This window comes from Callithrix jacchus, chromosome 12 (genome assembly GCF_049354715.1).
Source record: "Callithrix jacchus isolate 240 chromosome 12, calJac240_pri, whole genome shotgun sequence".
Classification (NCBI taxonomy): domain Eukaryota; kingdom Metazoa; phylum Chordata; class Mammalia; order Primates; family Cebidae; genus Callithrix; species Callithrix jacchus.
Genome location: NC_133513.1, coordinates 120,752,730 through 120,772,891, shown reverse-complemented (window position 1 = coordinate 120,772,891; position 20,162 = coordinate 120,752,730). Strand labels below are relative to the sequence as shown.

The window sequence follows — 20,162 nt, the reverse complement described above, 5'->3', positions numbered from 1 at the left end:
TCTAAAAAAAAACCATCATGAGAGTGATGGAGGGAAAAAATGTCTAAAAAGTATCCTTGAAAGGCCACTGTGGAAAAAAAAAAGGTTAAGAAATACTGTTTCTGTGCAGAAGGGATATGTCCCTGCACGTACAGAGGCAAACCTTCCCCTGGAACCTCATTCCAGAAGGAATGCATGCAGCAGGCACTGCTTCGTGGAGGCCAGCTCATTATGGTGTTGCCACCCATCCACTGACTGACAAGGTGAGGAAACGCTGCATCTGCATGCAATGTTTGGAAGTTTACTCACTGGTGAATACATGAGCATATTTATAATTCACATAAATAATAGGAAATTTCTGCAACATTTTGTCTGTCTTCACTTTTCTTTCTCTAACTCTGTTCTGTGTTCTCTGCACACCTCCTAGCTCGAGAGGTCCCTGAGGGATATATGGACCTCAGGGGGCTGTCGGGTGGGGATTCCAGCCAGGGCTGTGCTGTGTGAGGATTAACCCAGTCAATGCGGGGCGAGCAGGAGCCCACACACCATTCCACAAGAAAAGAATCATTTCTCGTAGGGCCCGGAACTATTCTTTCTGCTTATTTTTTTATAAATACAATTATATTTTATATACTTTTATAAATTTTATAATTTTGGCCTGGCGTGGTGGCTCACGCCTGTAATCCCAGCACTTTGAGAAGCTGAGGTGGGTGGATCACGAGATCAGGAGTTCCAAGACCAGTCTGGCCAAGACGGTAAACTCCCATCTCTACTAAAAAAAAAAATACAAAAATTAGCTGGGTTTGGTGACAAGCACCTGTAATCCCAGCTACTCGAGAGGTTGAGGCAGGGAATTGCTTGAACCCAGGAGGTGGAGGTTGCAGTGAGCCAAGATCATGCCACTGCACTCCAGCCTGGATGACAGAGCGAGACTCTGTCTCAAAAAAAAAAAACCCATTAAATTTTGTAATTTTAGTTTTTTAATAAATTATATATTTTATTTATAAAAATATTTTATTTAATTTTTATAGATGGAGAGAGTTTTGCTCTTGTTGCCCAGGCTGGAGTGCAGTGGCGCAATCTCAGCTCACCGCAACCTCTGCCTCCTGGGTTAAGCATTTCTCCTGCCTCAGCCTCCCAAGTAGCTGGGATTGCAGGCACCTGCCACTATTCGTAGTTTTTGTATTTTTAGTAGAGACGGGGTTTGGCCACGTTGGCCAGGCTGGTCTCAAGCTCCCAAACTCAGGTGATCCACCCGCCTCGGCCTCCCAAAGTGCTGGCATTACAGGTGTGAGCCACAGAGCCCGGGCTATTCTTTCCATTTTGGGTGGCCGCTTACATAATGTGGAGCACAGACTGTCCAAAAACAATCTGCCCCCAGGCTGGGCTCTCCGTGCTCTCCTACAGGGGTGTGGCCATTGGATGATTTCTGGGGTTGGGGTTAATACTCAGCTTCTCACACACTCCACAGAAGATGAACATTCATGTTGGTGAAACAGTAAGATTCATGAAGAAAATGTCCCACATTCACTCAGGTCCACAGTTTCTTCGGGGTGGACTGGATATTTACAAGCATGAATATGTCAGAGGACAGCAGCTGAGTGTCAGGAAGAGCCTCCCAGCTTCCTGGGCTCCACAGTAGCCTCCTCTGAGGCCAGGTTAGGGGCTGGGCAGAGGGGCACATCCTTATGGCTTCCACACACCTGGCAGGAGCAGAGGTGAGAGCCCTGTCCATTGAGAAGAGGACCCCCTGCCTTCTTGGTTTCTTGCCGCCTGCCCCGCCCCCCCGCCCTGATCCAGCCAAGTAGGCCCTGGAGAAAGCTCTCAATGTCCAGGCCTCTACAGCGAAATCACGCACCCACTAACCAAAGCCCTCTCTCAAATGAGCAGCTGAAGAGAGGCCCAGGGGAGGTGCAGCCACAGAGCCCTCAGAGTCTGGTGATGGGGAAGCGCTTAGCAGGGCTCTGCTCAGCTCCTGTAGATAAGGACATGCAGTCATGCATGGGGGACATGGGCGCTTCCTATCTGGGCTCCAGATCAGACAATTAACAGAGAGGATTTAAAACAATGTTTGAGGACGAGGTGCATCTGTAAATGTATGTCACCAAGCTCTTTAACAAAGCAGAATAGAAAAAGCAGCATTTGTATTTTACAGTCAAGGACAAAAACATGATATATCAGACACTGTGAGTCTTTCAAAATGACATTTTATTTTTCATTGTCAATGATTAACTTCTGAGTCTATTAGAAGAGTATCATGATTATAGTGAATAAAAAAATATAGATGATAGAATACAAATATTAGGTTACACAAAGTTAGTTTTTTAAAAAATCATTGTCCACCAACATTTTCAGGACTTCAGGGTTCTGAAAAAAATTTTAATTTGTGTGTTTTTTTAAAACACTTCCAGCTGTTAAACATTAAGAACACATAGGGAGAATCCTCTGTGGATGCCTATTATAATAAACAGAAGGACCACCAAAAATTAAAACGAGTTCTAAGAACCATCATATATACAAACTTCTGTACAGAATGAGGACAAAAACCATTCACCCAATTAAAACCAGCTCTTGTGGTACACATACTCTTTCAATAAACAACAAAAATTCATCTTCCTATATTTACTTGTTTTTCCATTTGATTCAGTATTCTGAATGCTGTTTCTACCCCATAAATTAGTAACTATTCAGTAGCTGAGAAAGATCCTATTTTAAATGATGCCCGGAAATCAGGAACTTCCCTGGAGGGGCTCAACTTCATTGAGTTGGAGACACACCTCAACCAACGAAGTCACACTACTGGCTGGAACAAGGTTCGTCCTACAGAGGGACAAGGAGGATTCTTCTCCATCATCACTGCACAGTTTCCCAAGAGTGAAGGCCTATCCTCTCTTACTTGGCTGAGCTCAGAGCAATTGAGCTCTTTGCAAATGCAAGTCATTTGGCACAAAAAGAAAGAATGTTTGGGCAAGACTCAGGCTCTCTCAGAGCCAGACACACTCAGAGGCCCCCAACTCTGCAACCCTGAGGGCACATCCCAGACAGACGCGCCTCCCCGACCCACCTTGCTCCATGACGCTAAAGGCCGCTCCATGGCGGGAACTGAACTCCTCTGAAGGAAAAGCAATTGCACGAAATGTTAACATCACAGGCCCATTGAGGTAAACAGCAGACTCAGGGTGCACAGAGGGAGGGGACATGGAGACGGGGAGGGGCAGCGCACTCTTTCCAGACAGGCTTGCGACTTCACTGCACAATCCCGGAGTCCACTGATGTCTGCTTGCGAGTTGTCTTTGGAGGGGGAGGAGGCGGAGTTTTGCTGGGCAGTGGAGGTGGCAGATGCTGGAAAACACGAGGATGGGGAAGACATCATATTATTGATGTTCCCGACAGAGGAGAAGCCGTCTCCAGGCGGGGTCTGACCTGGCAGAGCCACTCAGCCGGAACCATCCTCTCCACGTGAACTGGGCTCCATCCTGTCTGACGCGGGGCTGGAAGGTCTGCTTGGCTCAAGGCAGGGCTGCTATGGCCCTGGGCCTTTCTGATGCCTCTGAGCATTCTCCCGCCATCTGCACAGCTCCCGAGAGGTACCATTGCTCTTTGCGCCACCTGTTAAAATCCAGATGCTATCGACCTAGTTATCTATTGTCCAAGGGATAAAGGAGTCTTTAGAGACACTCCCCGGGGGTGAGACAAGAGACCCTCCTTTGCTTTCTGCGCTTCGGGCAGAGGTTAGCAAGCTTTTCTTGGACAGGGCTACTTAGTAAATATTTCCAGCTTTTCAGCAGGCCACATGGTCTCTGTTGCACTGCAGCCCAAAAGTGGGCACTGACAGTGTGTACAGAAAGGGGTGTGGCTGTGTTCCAAAAAAACTACTTATAAAAACAGGTGGCTGGCTTCAGCCCATGGGCCAGAGATTACCTTAGAGTCACAAAAAAGGACGTAAATTTCCAATGTAGAGATCATCGAAAACCTCCTACTGAATGGACCTGGCGGGAGTGTTACGACTGAGGGCAGCTGTACCCTATGGCTTCTGGGACCCTGATGCCCATCACACACAGCTGATGTGCAGGAGACGCTCTGTACATATGGGTCAATCAAATAGGAAAATGAATGAATGAGTGAATAAATAAATCAGTGAATGAATGGGTGGGTAAATAAACAAAGAAATGAAGGAAGAAATGAACAGACCAGGGTAAGTAGGAGCATGCTATAGCAGAGGAGCTGGAATGAAATCATAGAACACTGTCATCTAACTTAAGGGTAAGAGTGGATTTTTAACAGCCTCTCAGTGTGGGCTTGCATTTAGCTGAATGTGAGAAAAGAGATTTTAAAGGATAGACACTCATCACCCAGATTTCCTCCTGATTCACAGATGACTAAATACAAAACATGACCTAACACATAGAGGAGAAGAAATGTGGAGAAGTAAAACTGACATAAAGATATTACATGCGTAGACGACCTTATATAAAGGAAGGTAAAACAGTAAGAAGTCTTTTTAAGGTTGGGTAGAACTGTTAAGAGACACCTGTTTTGAGGTCTGGTGAAAGGTTTGCTTACATATGAAAGCCACACTGATTGGCCAATGAGGTGATGGAAAGGACCAGACTAACACGGCCTGATAGCAACACAGCGCTTCAGATGACCTCTGTGCCAAATATGAGCATGTCCAAAATTTATCACCATTGAGCAAAATGATAGCTCCGATTACTGACAGCAAGAGCCATTTGGAAAGAAATGACAGCTTAGTGGCAACAGCTAGAGACAGAGTTGCCTACAAGCCTGAGGCTGATCAATGAGAGTGACAGGAGGATATTGATCACACCCCCACCATGGCAGATGGATGATCATTATCCTAGAGCAGCTCTCAGGGCCTGTGCAAAGGGAGGCACCCCAGGAAATGCAACCGCCTAATGATGACATACTAACCACCAACATGTCACCTGAGCCTGCGTTCAGGCTGCAAGTCAATTAAACAAGAAACAAAGACTGAAGACACTTGGGTCACTAATCTAATTGAATTCACACCCTCTTTATGAATTGAGACAGTGCTAATCCATGTTATCCCTTACTTAATCAACCATATGTGGCCTCAGTAAGCCACACTGGTGCATCCAAGACACGGAGACAATAAAATGTTACCTGGGAGTTGATCTGTAACAAGAAGTGGAATTGGTTGTAATTCTAAATTTAGAATTTCCAGATTACTAGTGTAGGGAGACTAGGGGGACACTCCTGCTTTTCCAATAAAACAAAGAGATGAAAATGTGACCAATGAACAAAGCTGTTAGGGAAACCATACTCCAAGCAACCCAGTATTCTTGCTAGACCCCCCACATCTCCGTATCCTCTAACAAGAAGTTAGAAATGCCCAGGGAAGGTCAGGCTTCCATTTCTGTGTTGCAACAAACCACTGCAGCCTGCCAGAAAGTTTTCTTCACAGGGGAACCTGGTTCCTCCTCCAGGACCTCATCGAGGCGTCACTAAGGAGCATCTCTAAGCAGCATCTCTAGGGACCCTCCAGTTCCCCATCGAGGTGTCTCTAGGGAGAAGAAGCCTGTTTAAATGGCACTTGGGCCTCGGAAGAGCAATCTGCCTCTCCGATATTAAAGATGAAGACCCACTGCTTGTTTAGTTTTCTGGTACAAAGGGAATGATGAAATGCACATGCTGTAAATAAACACCCTCTCTCTTTCACTCCTCTCATAAGGGATGTAATAACCTTGTGGAACACTCCGTGAACAAGTCTCCAAAAAAAAAAAAAAGAAAAAGAAATGACATGTGGAATTTATATTGTTTATTAAAGCAAAAAACAAAACCATGTGTCTCACCACTACAAGAAAAACAGAGCCAGCTAGCAATCTCATGTTTTCAACGTTCTATAGTTTTGTGGCCATATAATTACTTTACGGAGGATGGATAGCAAAAAAATATGGCCAGCTGTCCGGATACAGAGAGGGGTATTTTACTTTTTAGACTGCACTGATTTAATTTTCAAATCGTATTCACAATCACACGGCACGGGGAGGGCTTAGCCTGGAAGCAGAAGTTCCTCCAGCGGCTGAGTCAGTCATGCGCACGCCTCCACCCGCCTTAAGCTACCGGTCCGCACAGGCCTGGGCCTGACACAAGAGGATGGGGCTGGGACTCAGGACTCACGACAGCATCCTTGAGAACGAGGAGAGGAACGGGATGGATCTGAAAAGAATGTTTCTAGGACTGTCGACTGGTAACCGAGGTGCTTATTTAAATGGCTTTTTATGACTTTGACTAATATTTGGATGGGTAGGCAGGCCCAGGAGCTGTTCAGCAAAAGGGACGTCAGGTGAGTGACTAAAACAGCTGCTGGGGGTACCAGCTTCAGGGACTCATGCTGAAGAGGGGTTCCAGCAGGTTGCTTGGGTTTACAAAGGCCGGTGCTGGTGGAGGAAGCCAGGCCAGCACCCCCAGGCAAGCACAGAGCACTGAGGAGGGTGCTCTGTGGCTGGGCGCCAAACCTGGCTCTCCTCTGCAGTCTCTGAACGTTAAGTGCCTGTCACCACCCAGGAGCTCCCAGTGCCATGGTGAGGCTGCCTGGAGGAATGGCTGGAGATGAGCTTCTCCGGGGCCAAGCAGGGATACAATAGGTGCCTGCCACAGGGTGATACTGGCCAACCTCTTAAAAAGTCAGACAGACCTCTTCATAAGCTACTTCTCAAAAATCAAAATTTCGTTAAGAATTCCATCTCCAGTGGAATGATCTCCGTGGTGTAACCAATGACAAGCTTGGAATGTCTATCCTCCTCCGGGTTCCGAGGCATGACAGCAAAACGTGCCTTTTGATGCAGTTATTGATAATGATGCAGAGCCACAGATCTTACCTACCAGAGTCCTTTCTGCTCCGACAGCTTTTTGCAAAAAGTCAAACCTGGGCCTGTCACACGTGGTTTTTCTCACATGTTCACTAGCCTGAAGTAAACTCACTAATATCTGGAATGACATACTCATCTTATTTCGCGGAGGGGAAGTAATGAAAACCCATGTTTCGATTCCCAACTTACCCTCTGGTGCGGAGGAGGAGGTGGAGGTGTTGGCGAGCCCAGCAAGTCCTGGTTTTCCATTACATTCCCATAATCTGCCACGCTGCCTTTGAGAGGCAGAGGGGGTGGGACATCGGCCACGTCCACCCCCATCATGCCATTCAGCTCCAAGTCTGGAAAACCGGGATCGATTTAAAATCAGCCCAACTTCCCCATGGAGCCTGACCACTCAGCGGGTGGCTTCATGTTTCCTCCCAGAGAGGCAGGCACTGCAGCAACACTCTATCTGGCAGACACGTTTGTCAACAGAGCAGATGAGGGCAGGGAGGGAGCGAGCACAAAGGGTAGGACTCTCTCCTAATGGCAGTGTTCTAGAAAGAGAATAGCAAGTATCACGTGACAACTAAAATGGGAGGGTAAAGCACGGCATTGAGCCACTGTAGAAGGTGGTGTTGACCCTGGCTTCTTTGATCCCTCCTCGGGCCCCCTGCCTTGGTGGAAGTGAAACAGCTGGGTGCCACAGGACCATCTCTGCAGCTGGGCCTCTGCAATCACCCCTGCAGTTATCACCTGGAAAGATTCGCTAAGCAAAGTCTAACACTGCAACCAGACACCCAACTTCCAATCTCTTTCCACAGGAAAATCCATGATTGCATGAAATGATTTTATTAGCCGTAGCAGTCACTGTGGCTGTGGCTTTAAATAAGCCAAGGGGATGTACAATTGATTTTTAAAGTAAACTGGAAAATATAGCGGTTTTCAAACGGAGGGATAATCACCAAGGCAGGATATTTTCTCAACCCTTGTTGAGACTCTTAAAAACAATTTGTTTTCTTTCATATTAAAAGAGAGAAAAATTGACGTTTTTACTGATGAGTCTCTTTTGGAGTTTTCCCCAAGGATGCATCTGATGAAAAATCCTTTATTAGGAAAATGTCTCCTAGGAAGAACACAGTGTCAGTTTCTGAGAAAGCTCTGCCATGGGACCGAGGGGAGTTAGAAGGCTTCGGTGAGTGACTGTCTTCATGACTGGTGCCGAATTGTTTGTTGTTATTGTGGTAAGATACCCATGACATAAAATTTGCCATTTTAGCCATTTTTTAGGGGACAATTTGGTGGCCTTAATCACATCAACACAGCGGACAACCATCACCATGATGTATTTCTGAAACATTTCCATTGCCCCAAACTGGAAGTCCGTACCCCTTAAGCACTAACTCTCCACTCCTCCCTCCCTCTAGCCCCTGGTACCCTCCTCTCTCTCTCTCAATCTTTCTCTCTCTCTCTTCCTCCCTCCCTTCCTTCTTTCCACATGGAGGTTTGCTCTACTTGTACTTTCTTTTTTTTTTTTTTTTTGAGATGGAGTCTTGCTCTGTCACCCAGGCTGGAGTGCAGTGGTGTGATCTCAGCTCACTGCAACCTCCTCCTCCCAGGTTCAAGTGATTCTCCTGTCTCAGCCTCCTGAATAGCTGGGATTACAGGCACACGCCACCATGCCCAGCTAATTTTTGTATTTTTAGTAGAGATGGGGTTTTACCATGTTGACTGGCTTGTCTGGAACTCCTGACCTCAGGTGATCTGCCTGCCTCGGCTCCCAAAGTGCTGGGATTACAGGCTTGAGCTACGGCACCTGACCTGTCCTCTTACTTTCTGTGTCTGTGAACTTGCCTTAGATATGTCACTGAGGTGGAGTCACATAAGATTTGTCCCTCTGTGAATGATCTGTGTCACTCGGGATCACGGTGAGTTTCGTCCATACTGTAGCACATGTCAGAACCTCACTCCTTTCTCCAGCTGAGGAATATTCTATTGCATGGACATTTCTTTGGATGTACGTTTTGTTAATCTGGCCATCAGTCGATGGACATTTGGGTTGTGTTCACTTATTGGCTCTTGTGAAAAATACTGCTATGAATATGAAGTATCTGTTTGAGTCCCTGTGTTTAGTTCTCTGCAGTGCAGGTTGAGGAGTAGGACTGCTGGTTCATATTACCGTATGGTTATTCCACGTGGAACTTTGGAGGAACCAGCAATTTGTTTTCTACAGCAGTGATGGTGCCTTATGGTTTTAAATATTAAAATAGACTTTAAACACATTTTTAGAAAAATCATGTAGTAATACTGCAAGGATGTGAGGATGCACCCTCCAGAGACAGACCCAGTGCCCAGAAAGCTCTCGGCCTACTCAATTAAACTCACGCATCCATGCTTGAAGCCAGACTCCCTACCACCTGACAGTCTCCAGAAGCATGATTGCTCCCCTTTAAGCAGGAGGAAAATCAGGTGCAGAGGACAATCTCTCACTGCCTTGCACAACCCTTGCCACAGGGCACAGAGCTCTCCTGCCTTTGACCCCTTCCTGTGCCATAGGAAGGAGAGTAGGCTCCCTGGTTTTGCTGTCACCCTCACCCCCAGCACCTTCTCCCTGCCAAGATTTCTCCTCTCTGCTGGCTCTGAATTTGGTGGTGAAAAGCTGGTTACCACTTAGAGTAGGTTGAGTAGAGTCTTCAAAACGTGGACCTCTTAGGGCCACCCAGAACCTCAGAATGTAACCTTACTTGGACTTAGGGTCTTTGCAGATGTAATAAGCTAAGGATCTCAAGGTGAGATCATCCTGGATTTGCAGTGGACCCTATATCCAATGACTGGTGTCCTTATAAGAGGAGAGGGCACAGAGAAGAAGGCCACGTGAAGACGGGCAGAGAGGGGAGTGGTGTGGCCACAGCCAAGGAAGGCTAGGGACTGCTAGGAGCCACCAGAAGCTGGAGAGAGGCCTGGGACAGGCTCTCCCTTGGAGCCAACAGAGGTAACCAACTTGCCACCTCCTTGATTTCAGAGTTCTGGCCTCCAAAACCTTCAGAGAACAAATTTCTACTGTTTTGAGCCACCAGTTTTGTGGCAACTTCTTGGGTAATTTAAAAATTGGTCAAAACTAGAAAATTAAGCTATGCTCCTTGGCTGTTGTAAACTGCCTGGAGTGCTTCTCCAGTGCACTGTCCTAGACACAGGCAGGCCCACGGCCTCCTGCAGCTGTGTCCTGGAATAGGAAGTGGAGTGGTCCCATGTGTCCCAGTTTCCCTCCCCACGGATCCTGGGACAGACCCTGCACTTTCTGCCCCTCCAGCGCTGGAGACCTTGGCTCTGGGCTTTGGCCTGATGTGCAGAAGTCCAGACTCTACAGTCTGTTCCCAGGAAGCCAGGAGCTTATCCAAACTCCCTCCCTCTGCTGAAAGGGGAGTGAGGAGATGCTTCTAACCTGAGAGCCTTCAGTCAAGGGACGCACAAAGCAACAGCACGATACGTATGAGGGGAGGTTCCACTTACTCGACTGCACACTGAAGCTCAGCTTGGCCCTTGGTGTAACCGGAGGGGGTGTGTGCTGGGAGGACGGTGATGAGGGGGACACCGAGAAGCGCCTTTCACTTCCAATGATGTTGATCACCTGGCTCTTCGGTCTCTGGGGCCGCAGGGGACTTATCTACATTGAAAGGACAGAAAGAGCACAGTTAGGGTGCTGAGTGCGTTTCCACCTACATTCCTATATTGAAGTCCTGACCCCCATTACCTTAGAATATGACATTATCTGGAAATACAGTCTTTGCAAATGATCAAGCTAAGGCATAGCCCTTACGCTGGGCCCGTAGGGGGCCCAGGGGGAGCAAACTCTGGAAAATCTCATGCCCCAGACACTTCCCCGAAACACACATGCTAGGTGTGGCAGAGAGGAAGAGAATACCCAGGCAGGAGGCAGTACCCTGAAATGGCCCATAAGACACCTGGTAATTGCTCCCTCTGCAGCTAAGCTGTTAGAATGGAGCTAGCTACACGCTGATCAGGAGGGAATCCGGGCAAGGGGTTGATTCCTAAGAGGGACGCACGCACAGTAAGTACAGATCTGACCACTACACGACCTTCTCAGGGCGGCGGTAATGCACAATGTTGCTGCCACATCAACTAGCAGCAAGCGAACTAGGCAGGGAAAGGTTCCCCACAGACCTGCGCAGGAACTAGGCAGGGAAAAGGTGGACACTTAAGACACAGTGGGGAAAACAGATAAAGACAGAAGGAGAGGCTCATGACAGAGACGGGAACTTAAAACAGTCATGTATAAAACCGAACACAGAACTTCTGGGGCTGCCTCGGCAGGATCAGCCTGCTCCTCCTCTGGGGTCTACTCTAATTTTATTTCCTTAATAAGCCTACTTAACCTATGTTACTCATTTGTCTATTCTACTAATTGGTCTCTTGGCTAAATTCTTTCTTCCAAGAATCAAGGACCCACACACTTCCCAGTAACAGGTCCTAATCCAATAGGACAGGTGACCTTATTAAACAGTAAAATGTGGACATGGACCTGTGTCCAAATTTGGGAGGGCATAACGTGAAGATGAAAGCAGAGGTCAGGGTGATGGTTCTGTCAGCCAAGAAACGCCAAAGATGGTCAGCAAACCCCCAGACAGGAGGAGAGAGGCATGTGGCAGCTTCTGAAGGAATCGGCCCTGCTGAGCCTCTAGAATTGGCAGACAATGAATTTCTGGGTTAGAGTTGCCCAGCCTGTGGTTACAGCAGACCTCCCACACACGAGGGCCTCACACTGTTGTCCTCACACTGCCCGGGCTGGCCAGCATCTGGATGCAAAATGGCTGAGTATTGTTCCAAGCCACACAAATGACCAGCGAGAACACAGGGCAACCTCCACGCAGTCAAGAACAGAATAAACGGCGGAATTCCCCAGGTGTGCTCATGATGCTTTGGTCTTCCTCGGCATGTACGTAAAAGTCTAGGAACTGGCTGAAGGGTTTTTGCTCTTCCTTTCCTTTGCTTCTTCTCATTCCCTAGGTCATTACTGGCAGGGATGCTTTTCTCCGTTTCACTGCATGTTTTCCTGCCCATCTCTGGCTTTTGGAGGCACCTGACTTTCTCCACCTAAGCCCTTTCCCTGTTTGTTCCATCAGTAAGTTGTATTTAGATATTTCTTACAGGGTGGTCTCAGATCATTAGGCTTTGGGGAACAGGAGCAGCTACAAAACACTCTGAGGCAGGAGTAGTTAGAAAATATATTAACCCAGCTGAAAAGGAGGGGTCGAGATTCTCCCCACAGGAAGGGCAGGCAGGTGAGTGGGCAGCTCCAGGCTGGGTGCTGCGGCTGGGTCTGGGGGCCTGGCGGATGGGCTGTGCTGGTTTGGGTGAGCAACAGAGCAGGTAGGCTGCAACGTCTGTCCTGGGAGGAATCAGCGGAGCCAGGGCCAGTCTGGAGGTTACTGAGGCTGGAAGGAAGAAAGGGGAACCAGGCTTGGGAGGAAGGTTCAGGCCCTCTGCTAAATGAGTGACAGAGCCAGGCCAACAGGTCTATTTCCAGAACTATCCTGTGCTGATGGGGGAGCCCAGCACCCAGGAGCTGCACCTCCTCTGTAGAAATGGCCTTGTTCCAGGCAGCAGAACTGCCACGGGAAGTCAGGAAAGGCCGGGTGACGTGCTGGGCCCACTGAGGGCGAAAGCGCTGGCAGGAGAGATTTCGGGTCTGCTAAGGTGCTTCTCTGGCTTCTCTGCATCCCAGGGCAGGCACATTCTGATTCAGAGAGCGTCAAGATGCAAATTGCAGCCTGGAGGCTCTGGCTGGAGAGGCTCAGCTAAAGGTCAGAAAATTGTTGATGATGCAAATCAAGTAGGAAACAGAACCCAGCCCCAGGGGTGACGAGGCAAAACCTTTGCAGAAGCTGGGTACAGGGGAGGCCAGCATGGGGGAGGGGCAAGGAGGATACTGCAGGGGGATAGGGGCGTGGCTGGTGTCCCCAGGTAATGGGTTGCTGCTTCTGCTCCAGTGAACCTCCTCCCTACCTCTCCTGCTGTGCATGGCTGGTCACAGGCGTGTAGCCGCCTGCTAGGAAACTGTAGGTATCTGACTGTCCTCAGAGACTTTGCCGACACCTGTACCCTGGAGGAGGTGGCCTCTGCGCAGACAGACAGTTGCTGGGCTGGACCAAGAACAGTAAGTCTGTCCCCAGCGGGAGGCCCAGATTCCTCGCCTCCTGGTCCTGGAAGGCTTCTGCTGACGCTGGGCCGGATGCTGAGAAGCACTGCCAGGGTTCTGTGCTCCGACCTTGGTGATTTGCTGAGTGTACTAGGGCCAACCGTGGGGAGGCGGCCCTCATGGTGCTTCCGCTAGCCCTGCTGTTTGCAAGGATCCTAGAAGGATGCTTGGGCCTCTAGGGGCAGGGACAGAAAATGCACTGTGTTGGCTCTGTGCCTGTCATGTGTGCGCATGTGTCCTTGGACTTCTTTTTACACAAGCCAGCTGTGATCAATTCTGCCACTTGGCACAACTTCTCCGAGGCCCTCCAATGTAGTGTCTTAAAACAGAGCTTAAATTAAAATGCCTGAAAGACTGGCACAGTGTCTGGCACTAAGTCATCTTCAGAAATGCTTCTTTTCATTCGCCTACCCAGTTGTGATGTTTTGAGACTTGAGAAGTCTACCTGGGGCTTGAGAGAAGGAGACTTCAACCAGCCCCTGGGGTGCTGGGCACCCCAACTTCCTAGAATAGCAGACAGAGCATGCTGTGTTGTCAGGAACCCCTCAGCCTGCTGGAGGCTGAATGTCTGGGTGCTTCAGGCCAGCCTCCAGCCGGTGCCACCCTGGGCCTGACATGCTCAGCCACCCTCACAGGAATCCTCCAGCCCAGCTGCAGTCACAGCACCTACCCAGAGTCTGCAGAGGAGCACTGGCCTGCTGGACATCAAGTCCTGACTGGGGCGTCTGCCTTCTGAGTGGCATGCAGTCTACATAAAACGTACCTTCTGTTTTTCAAGCTATAAACAAGCAGTGCAGTAAGTCTAAGCCTCTAATCACAGCCCGCCGACCGCCCAGGGCTGAGACAAGCAAACACCCACCGGTTTCCAGATGGGAGCTCCAGTCCTGACTTCGCCTTTGGCGCCGACAGCCCATGAGAACCCTTTACGTTTCCAGCTACAGAGAGCACTTTCTGTATCAAGCTCTTCCTGGAAGTGGGCTGTGCCTCATCTTTGCACTCAGACTCTGATACAGCTCGGATTATCTGTCCCCTCCAAATCTCAAGTTGAAATGCTGGGGGTGTGGCCAGGGGGAGGTGTCTGGGTCATGGGAGCAGGTCTCTCACCAAGGGCTTAGTAATGTCCTTGCAGTACTGGGGGTGATGGGTGGGTTCTCGTTCTATCAGTTCATGTGAGATGCAGTTATTTACAAGAGCCCGAAACTCCCCATTCTATAGCCCATGCTCTCTTTCTCACCATGTGATACGCTCCCCTACCCTGCCTTCAGCCAAGAATGAAAGCTTCCTGGAGCCTCCCCAGAAGCCAAGGAGATGCCAGTGCCATGCTCCCACAGCCTGCAGAACCATGGGCCAAATCAAACTCTTTTCTTTATAAATGACGCAGGCTCAGCTACTGCTTCATAGTAACATAAAGCAGACTAACACAGACTCCCAATGTGGGGCACTTCTGGGAGGATCAGCCCTCAGGCCCAGCCCCAGGAAGAGAACCAGCTCCTCTGGTTTCACGGCCCTCACACGCCCACAACTGAGGAATGAATGAGACTCACTGGGACCTGTGTTTAAGGTCAGCTCTGCAGCACATGCCACATGAAGACCCTGTATGTGCTTCTGAAAGATGGCCAGGAGACTGAAACATGGAGCAGATGAGACACAGCAGGATACCTCAGGACCAGATCCAGCTGCTGGGGCCCAGAGTGAAGAGGTCTTTGGATTCTAGCTGAGCTGATTTTAACACTTGGGCCATAACTAGCTTGAGTTCCAGTCAGCAAGGGGTGAGGGGAAGCCATTAGCTGACATGGAAGACTGTTTCCTGATAGCAAAAGCCCCCCTGCTCGCTCATCTTCCGGGATATCAGGACATGGATGGGAAACAAGTCCAAAAGAGCAGTGGAGCCTAGACATGCGTGGGCCCTGCTGGCCCTGCCCCAGGCCCAGGCCCAGGAAGGGGGACGAATGCTAAGCCCAGCCTCTTCTGGGCCTCTCTGTGGCTCTTGCTGTCCTACTGCCTGGGGTCATCTGAGGCTAGGGGAGGAGAATGCCAGGTTTTTGAGTTGCAATTTTACAACAAGTTCAATAAAAGCCTGCTGGCAGCCATGTTGGCTACAGGTGGGGCAAAGGTTGGTCCCTGAGGCTGCCGCAGAGCGAGGGAAGATGCTCTGTCAGGTTACCGTTTCTGAAAGGATCACAGCCTCAGACTGCTGCAGGGAAATGTCGGTGGGTTTAAATTCTTTCTCAAAGATCTCTTGATGTTTGCTGTTCCTTTTTTCCTTTTTCTTGTCCTTCCTCTCCTTTTCCAGGTCATCCTTGTCCAGCTTATCCTGGGACCTGGAGTGCATTTTCTTTGGTAGCAGAGGCTCCAGAGCAAACCTAAAGGAAAGGTCAATGACATCTTAATAAGAGAGCGATTGCTTTCCACCCCGCAGGCGCCCATCGAGTCAGTCGCAATCCATCCAAGATGGTTATAGGGAAAGCAATGATTTCAAAGGGAGGCTGAGGGCGACTTCAGATACATAGTCACCAGAGGCAAGGACTGTGTTTCAATCCCAACACAGACAAACTGGAAAAAGACAGAGAACTCTTAGCATGATAGGGCAAATGTGAAGTCTGGCTAGATGTTTGATGATGATATTAAGGAACTGTTTATTTACGATGGAAGGATGGCATTTAGGGTATATTTCAAAAGGGGAACCCACATCTTTTAGAGATTTATATTCAAATATGCTGTCTATTTTTTAATGGGGAAAGATAGATGCCAATGCAAAGAAATGTCTGCTAGCTTAATTCTGACTAAGTCTCTGTGATTACAGATACATGGTTGTTTCCAGGTGGAAGCACTTTGTATAGCTCGGTCAGAAGCCCGGCCCAGCTCACAGGTGCTGGGACTCACAGGTGCTGGGACTCACAGGTGCTGGGACTCACAGGTGCTGGGACTCACAGGTGCTGGGAGATGCCCTGAGGTTTCCAGCCAGCAACTGAGTTGGAGACAGAAGACCTGCATGCTAGCTCTGCCACCTGCAAGTGACTCTCGATGTCCTCGTAACCTCTGCCTCATTTATAAAAGGATATAGACACCACCACCCTTCTGCCTACCCCACAGTTGCTGTAAAAACACATTCGTGGCTACACGATGGAGTAAATGAATCTTGGGCTAGTTTCTAAGGCATGTACCAAAAGGTTAGTGTGCACACACACCCATACACGATTGCGATTTGTCGCTCCAACACAAGATTGGCATGCCCATCCTGTTTCTGGTCCTAGGAAGTCCTATTAGGAGGCAGAAGAAAGGACTGGAGTCTCATCCCTAGCAACTCCTGCTGTGAGGAGGAGTCAGGAGAGACAGCTGAATGAATGAAGCCATGGGCACACCTGAAAAACCTTACAGCATAACTCACAACGTTATATGAGAAGGCAGTGCTGTCTCTGAGCCCTCACGGCAACTTCTAAACCTGACTTCCTGAACTGCCTGGAGAAGAAATTGCCTTCTTTAAGGGGAGCATGGTTTCAAGAGAAGACAATGTCGCCAGCCAGCCATATTTTCATCCTAGCTCTGGTTTCTCTTTCATGTATTTCTGAATGGGACACTTGGAAGAAAACCACTGTTCTCATAAAGAAGGCCATTACGGGGCTGGGTGCAGTGGCTCAGGCCTATAATCCCAGCACTTGGGGAGGCCTAGGCGGGTGGATCACTTGAGCTCAGGAGTTAGAGACCAGCCTGGCCAATGTAGCAAGGCCCTGTCTCTACAAAAGGCACAAAAATTAGCTGGGCATGGTGATGCACACCTGTAGTCCCAGCTACTCAGGAGGCTGAGGTGGCATAATGGCTTGAGCCTGGGAAGTGGAGACTGCAGTGAGCTGAGACTGTGCCACTGCACTCCAGCCTGGGTGATGGAGCCAGATCCTGTCTCAAAAAAAAAAAAAAAAAAGGCAGCCATTGCAGCAATCTTGCTCCCCACTGATTTGCTCAGTGCTGACTTCCATGTTGCATGTCCCACAGTGGGGAGTAAGATAAACCAGGAAGGGAAGGATCATTCACAAAACTGTGCTTACACCCTCTGAAGATGCAGACTGCCCAGAGCAAGAACCACCACCTACTTTTGCTTCTCCCATCTAATGTGGCTGTAGGATCTACTACGAAGGTACCTGCACTATGTCAACTGCAATGGTGCTGAATCTAAGCACTGATTATCAATAGCTGTTAACATCTCCCTAAGGGAGAGAACAGGATGTGGTGTACCTCTGAGTGGAAGAACATACAAGTATCTATGAAGTCATCTTATCCCTCAACCAAATCTGAATCTGACCAAATCACTAGGTTCAACTGCCAGTATGTAGGGAATATGGAGACTCAAGACACGAATTAAACAATGCGATGGGGCATGCTATCAGCAAAGTCTTCATGGTGGGGCCATGACAGGATACACAACCGGGGATTGTCCACAATTAAATTACAAGGGAAGAAAGGGAATTAAAAGAGACTTGAGAATATCAACCAACCAAGCGCAAGGTGCCAGGTGGGAACCTTATTTGGATTTTGCCTCAAACAAACTAAACAAAAAGACATTCATGATAATGGGAAATCAACGCTAATATATTATTATAATATGGAATTCCTGTCAATATTTTTGGTGTGAAATAAACTATGTTACTATAAAGTTTATATACTACAACTTAGTTCTGGTTTTTAAAAAGAGTTCACACCTTTTAGAAATTTGTATTGAAATATCTAGATAAAATGGTATGATAATTTAAGATTTGCTGGAAAATGTGATTGACATAGATTGAAAAAAAAAAGGCTAGTTAAAAGCTGATAATTGTCAACACTGGCTGATGGGGCTGAAATTTTCCTTTTTTTCTGAGACAGAGTCTCACTCTGTTGCCCAGGCTGGAGTGCAGTGGTGCCATCATGGCTCACTACAGCCGCAACCTCCACAGGCTCAGGTGATCCTCCCACCTCAGCTTTCCAAGTAGCTGAGACTACAGGCATGCAGCACCACACCCAGCTAATTTTTATATTTTTTGTAGAGATGGGGTTTTGTTACCAGGCTTGTCTTGTCCAGGCTTGTCTTGAACTCAAGAGCTCAAGCAATCCACCTGCCTCAGCCTCCCAAAGTGCTGAGATGTTAGGCATGAGCCACTGTACTCAGCTTTGAAATTTTTCTATAATAAAATGCTTAAAAATTAAAAATGATTGATAAAATATACCAGTATTGACTTAGATCATTAAGGCATTTTGGGACATCTGGACTTTTCTCACTGGATATACAATAAATCCATATCCATTAGGGGTTAAATGTTTTATCTATTACAAGCAAGAACCAAACATTTCATGATTTTATTCTAGTTTAGCAGAACTTGAGATAATTAATATAGGCAAGAAAAGGATCAGTAGATGCTCTTTAGCTCGAGAAGAAGAACTAGGCTGTGAAATCCTGATGGTCAGACAAAGAACCCAGAGAAAGGCAGGTGGAGTTTTAAATCTTCACATTATGAGAAGCAACTGCCTCCAAGATTAACTTTATTCTACATGTAATCTGTGCCATTTGAGACCAAAGCCTCATTTTCTCCACATCAGTTAGACAGAAAAGGCTGGTAACCCCAAGAATGAACACAACTCTGGACCGTAATAAAGATGCTTCCAGTTAAAGGTGAAACAAATGCCTTCTGGGGAAGAGCCAGCAGCCCAAGCTCACGTGTGCAATTCACCACTCTTCTATGTCAAACCTCTCCATCAATTTCCACCCTAACCCCTATGTTCCTAGAAATATAAAAGCCTTCCCATAACCAGCCTGGGGATTTTTTCTCGGGGAGAAGTTGAATTAAAAATCTTTAGCAATCTTGCTGTAAGTGACAAGCACACATGATTTAAATACCTTTAAATTGAGAATTTCCATATGGACTTGGCCTTATAAATATCAGATGCTGATAAAAATTACTGTTAAGAATAAGCGTGGGGATAGTTTGCAATCATCCATCGGGCACATCAGTCATTGGCAACGAAGGGCAGTCAGAGTTGAGCCGTCCCTTGGGGCCCTCTGGAAGTTTGTGTCTGTGTGTTGAAGGGGCCAGATCCCTGTGGGTGTCTTAGGGTCATGGATTGTAAACCAAATGGGATGGGACATACAAACAACTGTGCAATTCGGCAGTAAAACAATCAGAGCTTCTTCTGTGTTGTTTAAATTGCATGCAACATTTTTTTCTTTTTGTATAAGAACGAACTTCACATGCTTGCCACTCAAAAATCCAAAAAAAAAAAAAAAAAACAAACCAATACTGAGGTTCTGTTTGCAATACTTTGAGCTAATGCAAGAGCCACAGTGTGTGCTCAGTACTGGGTACTCGAGAGCAAAAATGCATCTCCAAAGTGGCCTTGTAGAAAGAAAGTGGCCCATGGGTACTTCAAATAGTCTAAATCACAGTGATGGAAAGTGGACACTGGCCGGGAGCGGTGGCTCATGCCTGTAATCCCAGCACTTTGGGAGGCTGAGGTGGGCAGATCACAAGGTCAGGAGACTGAGACCATCCTGACTAACATGGTGAAACCCCATCTCTGCTAAAAATACAAAAAATTAGCCAGGTGTGGTGGCATGCACCTGTAGTTCCAGCTACTTGGGAGGCTGAGGCAGAAGAATCACTTGAACTCGGGAGGTGGAGGTTGCATGAGCTGAGATCGCGCCACTGCACTCCAGCCTGGGTGACAGAGCGAGACTGTCTCAAAAAGAAAAGAAAAGAAAAGAAAGTGGACATTGTAAGGGGCACAGGGAGAGGAGAATGGGAAGTGAGTGTTTAATTAGTAAGGGAAGGTAGAGTGGGGAATTCTTGTTAAATGACTATAGAGTTTCAGTTTGGCAAGTTTAAAGAGTTCTGGAGATGGATGGTGGGATGACTGCACAGCAGTGTGAATGCACTCAATGCCACTGAACTGTGTACTTAAAAATCATTACGATCACTTGAGCTTGGGAAGTGGAGGCTGTAGTGAGCTGTGATGGTACCACTGCACTCCAGCCTGGGTGGCAGAGTGAGAGTCTGCCTCAGAAACAACAGTGTTTTAAAAAAGGATAATATGCCTTATAGTTTTCCGAGTTGTCCTAAAAAGTAGGGACAGATGGTCATTCTCAGAAGCAGTCACTTAATCAC

At 47.8% G+C, this 20,162-nt stretch overlaps 1 protein-coding gene across 4 annotated transcripts in view; it reads right to left on the bottom strand.

Annotated features, from left to right (window-relative positions):
* Positions 1 to 2,170: 2,170 nt before the first annotated feature.
* The window catches only part of DOCK1 (dedicator of cytokinesis 1), a 543,687-nt gene continuing 525,695 nt past the window's right edge, over positions 2,171 to 20,162 (bottom strand). For 2 of the 4 annotated variants that reach the window (XM_035269471.3, XM_035269472.3), the window contains exons 49-52: positions 15,197 to 15,395; positions 10,326 to 10,479; positions 7,023 to 7,174; positions 2,171 to 3,588 (exon numbers count right to left, since the gene is read on the bottom strand). In XM_035269471.3, the coding sequence (XP_035125362.1) occupies positions 3,349 to 3,588; positions 7,023 to 7,174; positions 10,326 to 10,479; positions 15,197 to 15,395 (745 nt within the window). In that variant the 3' untranslated portion in view covers positions 2,171 to 3,348. The remainder of the gene's footprint in view (positions 3,589 to 7,022; positions 7,175 to 10,325; positions 10,480 to 15,196; positions 15,396 to 20,162) is intronic. The other 2 variants (XM_035269473.3, XM_035269474.3) reach the window with 1 other exon arrangement.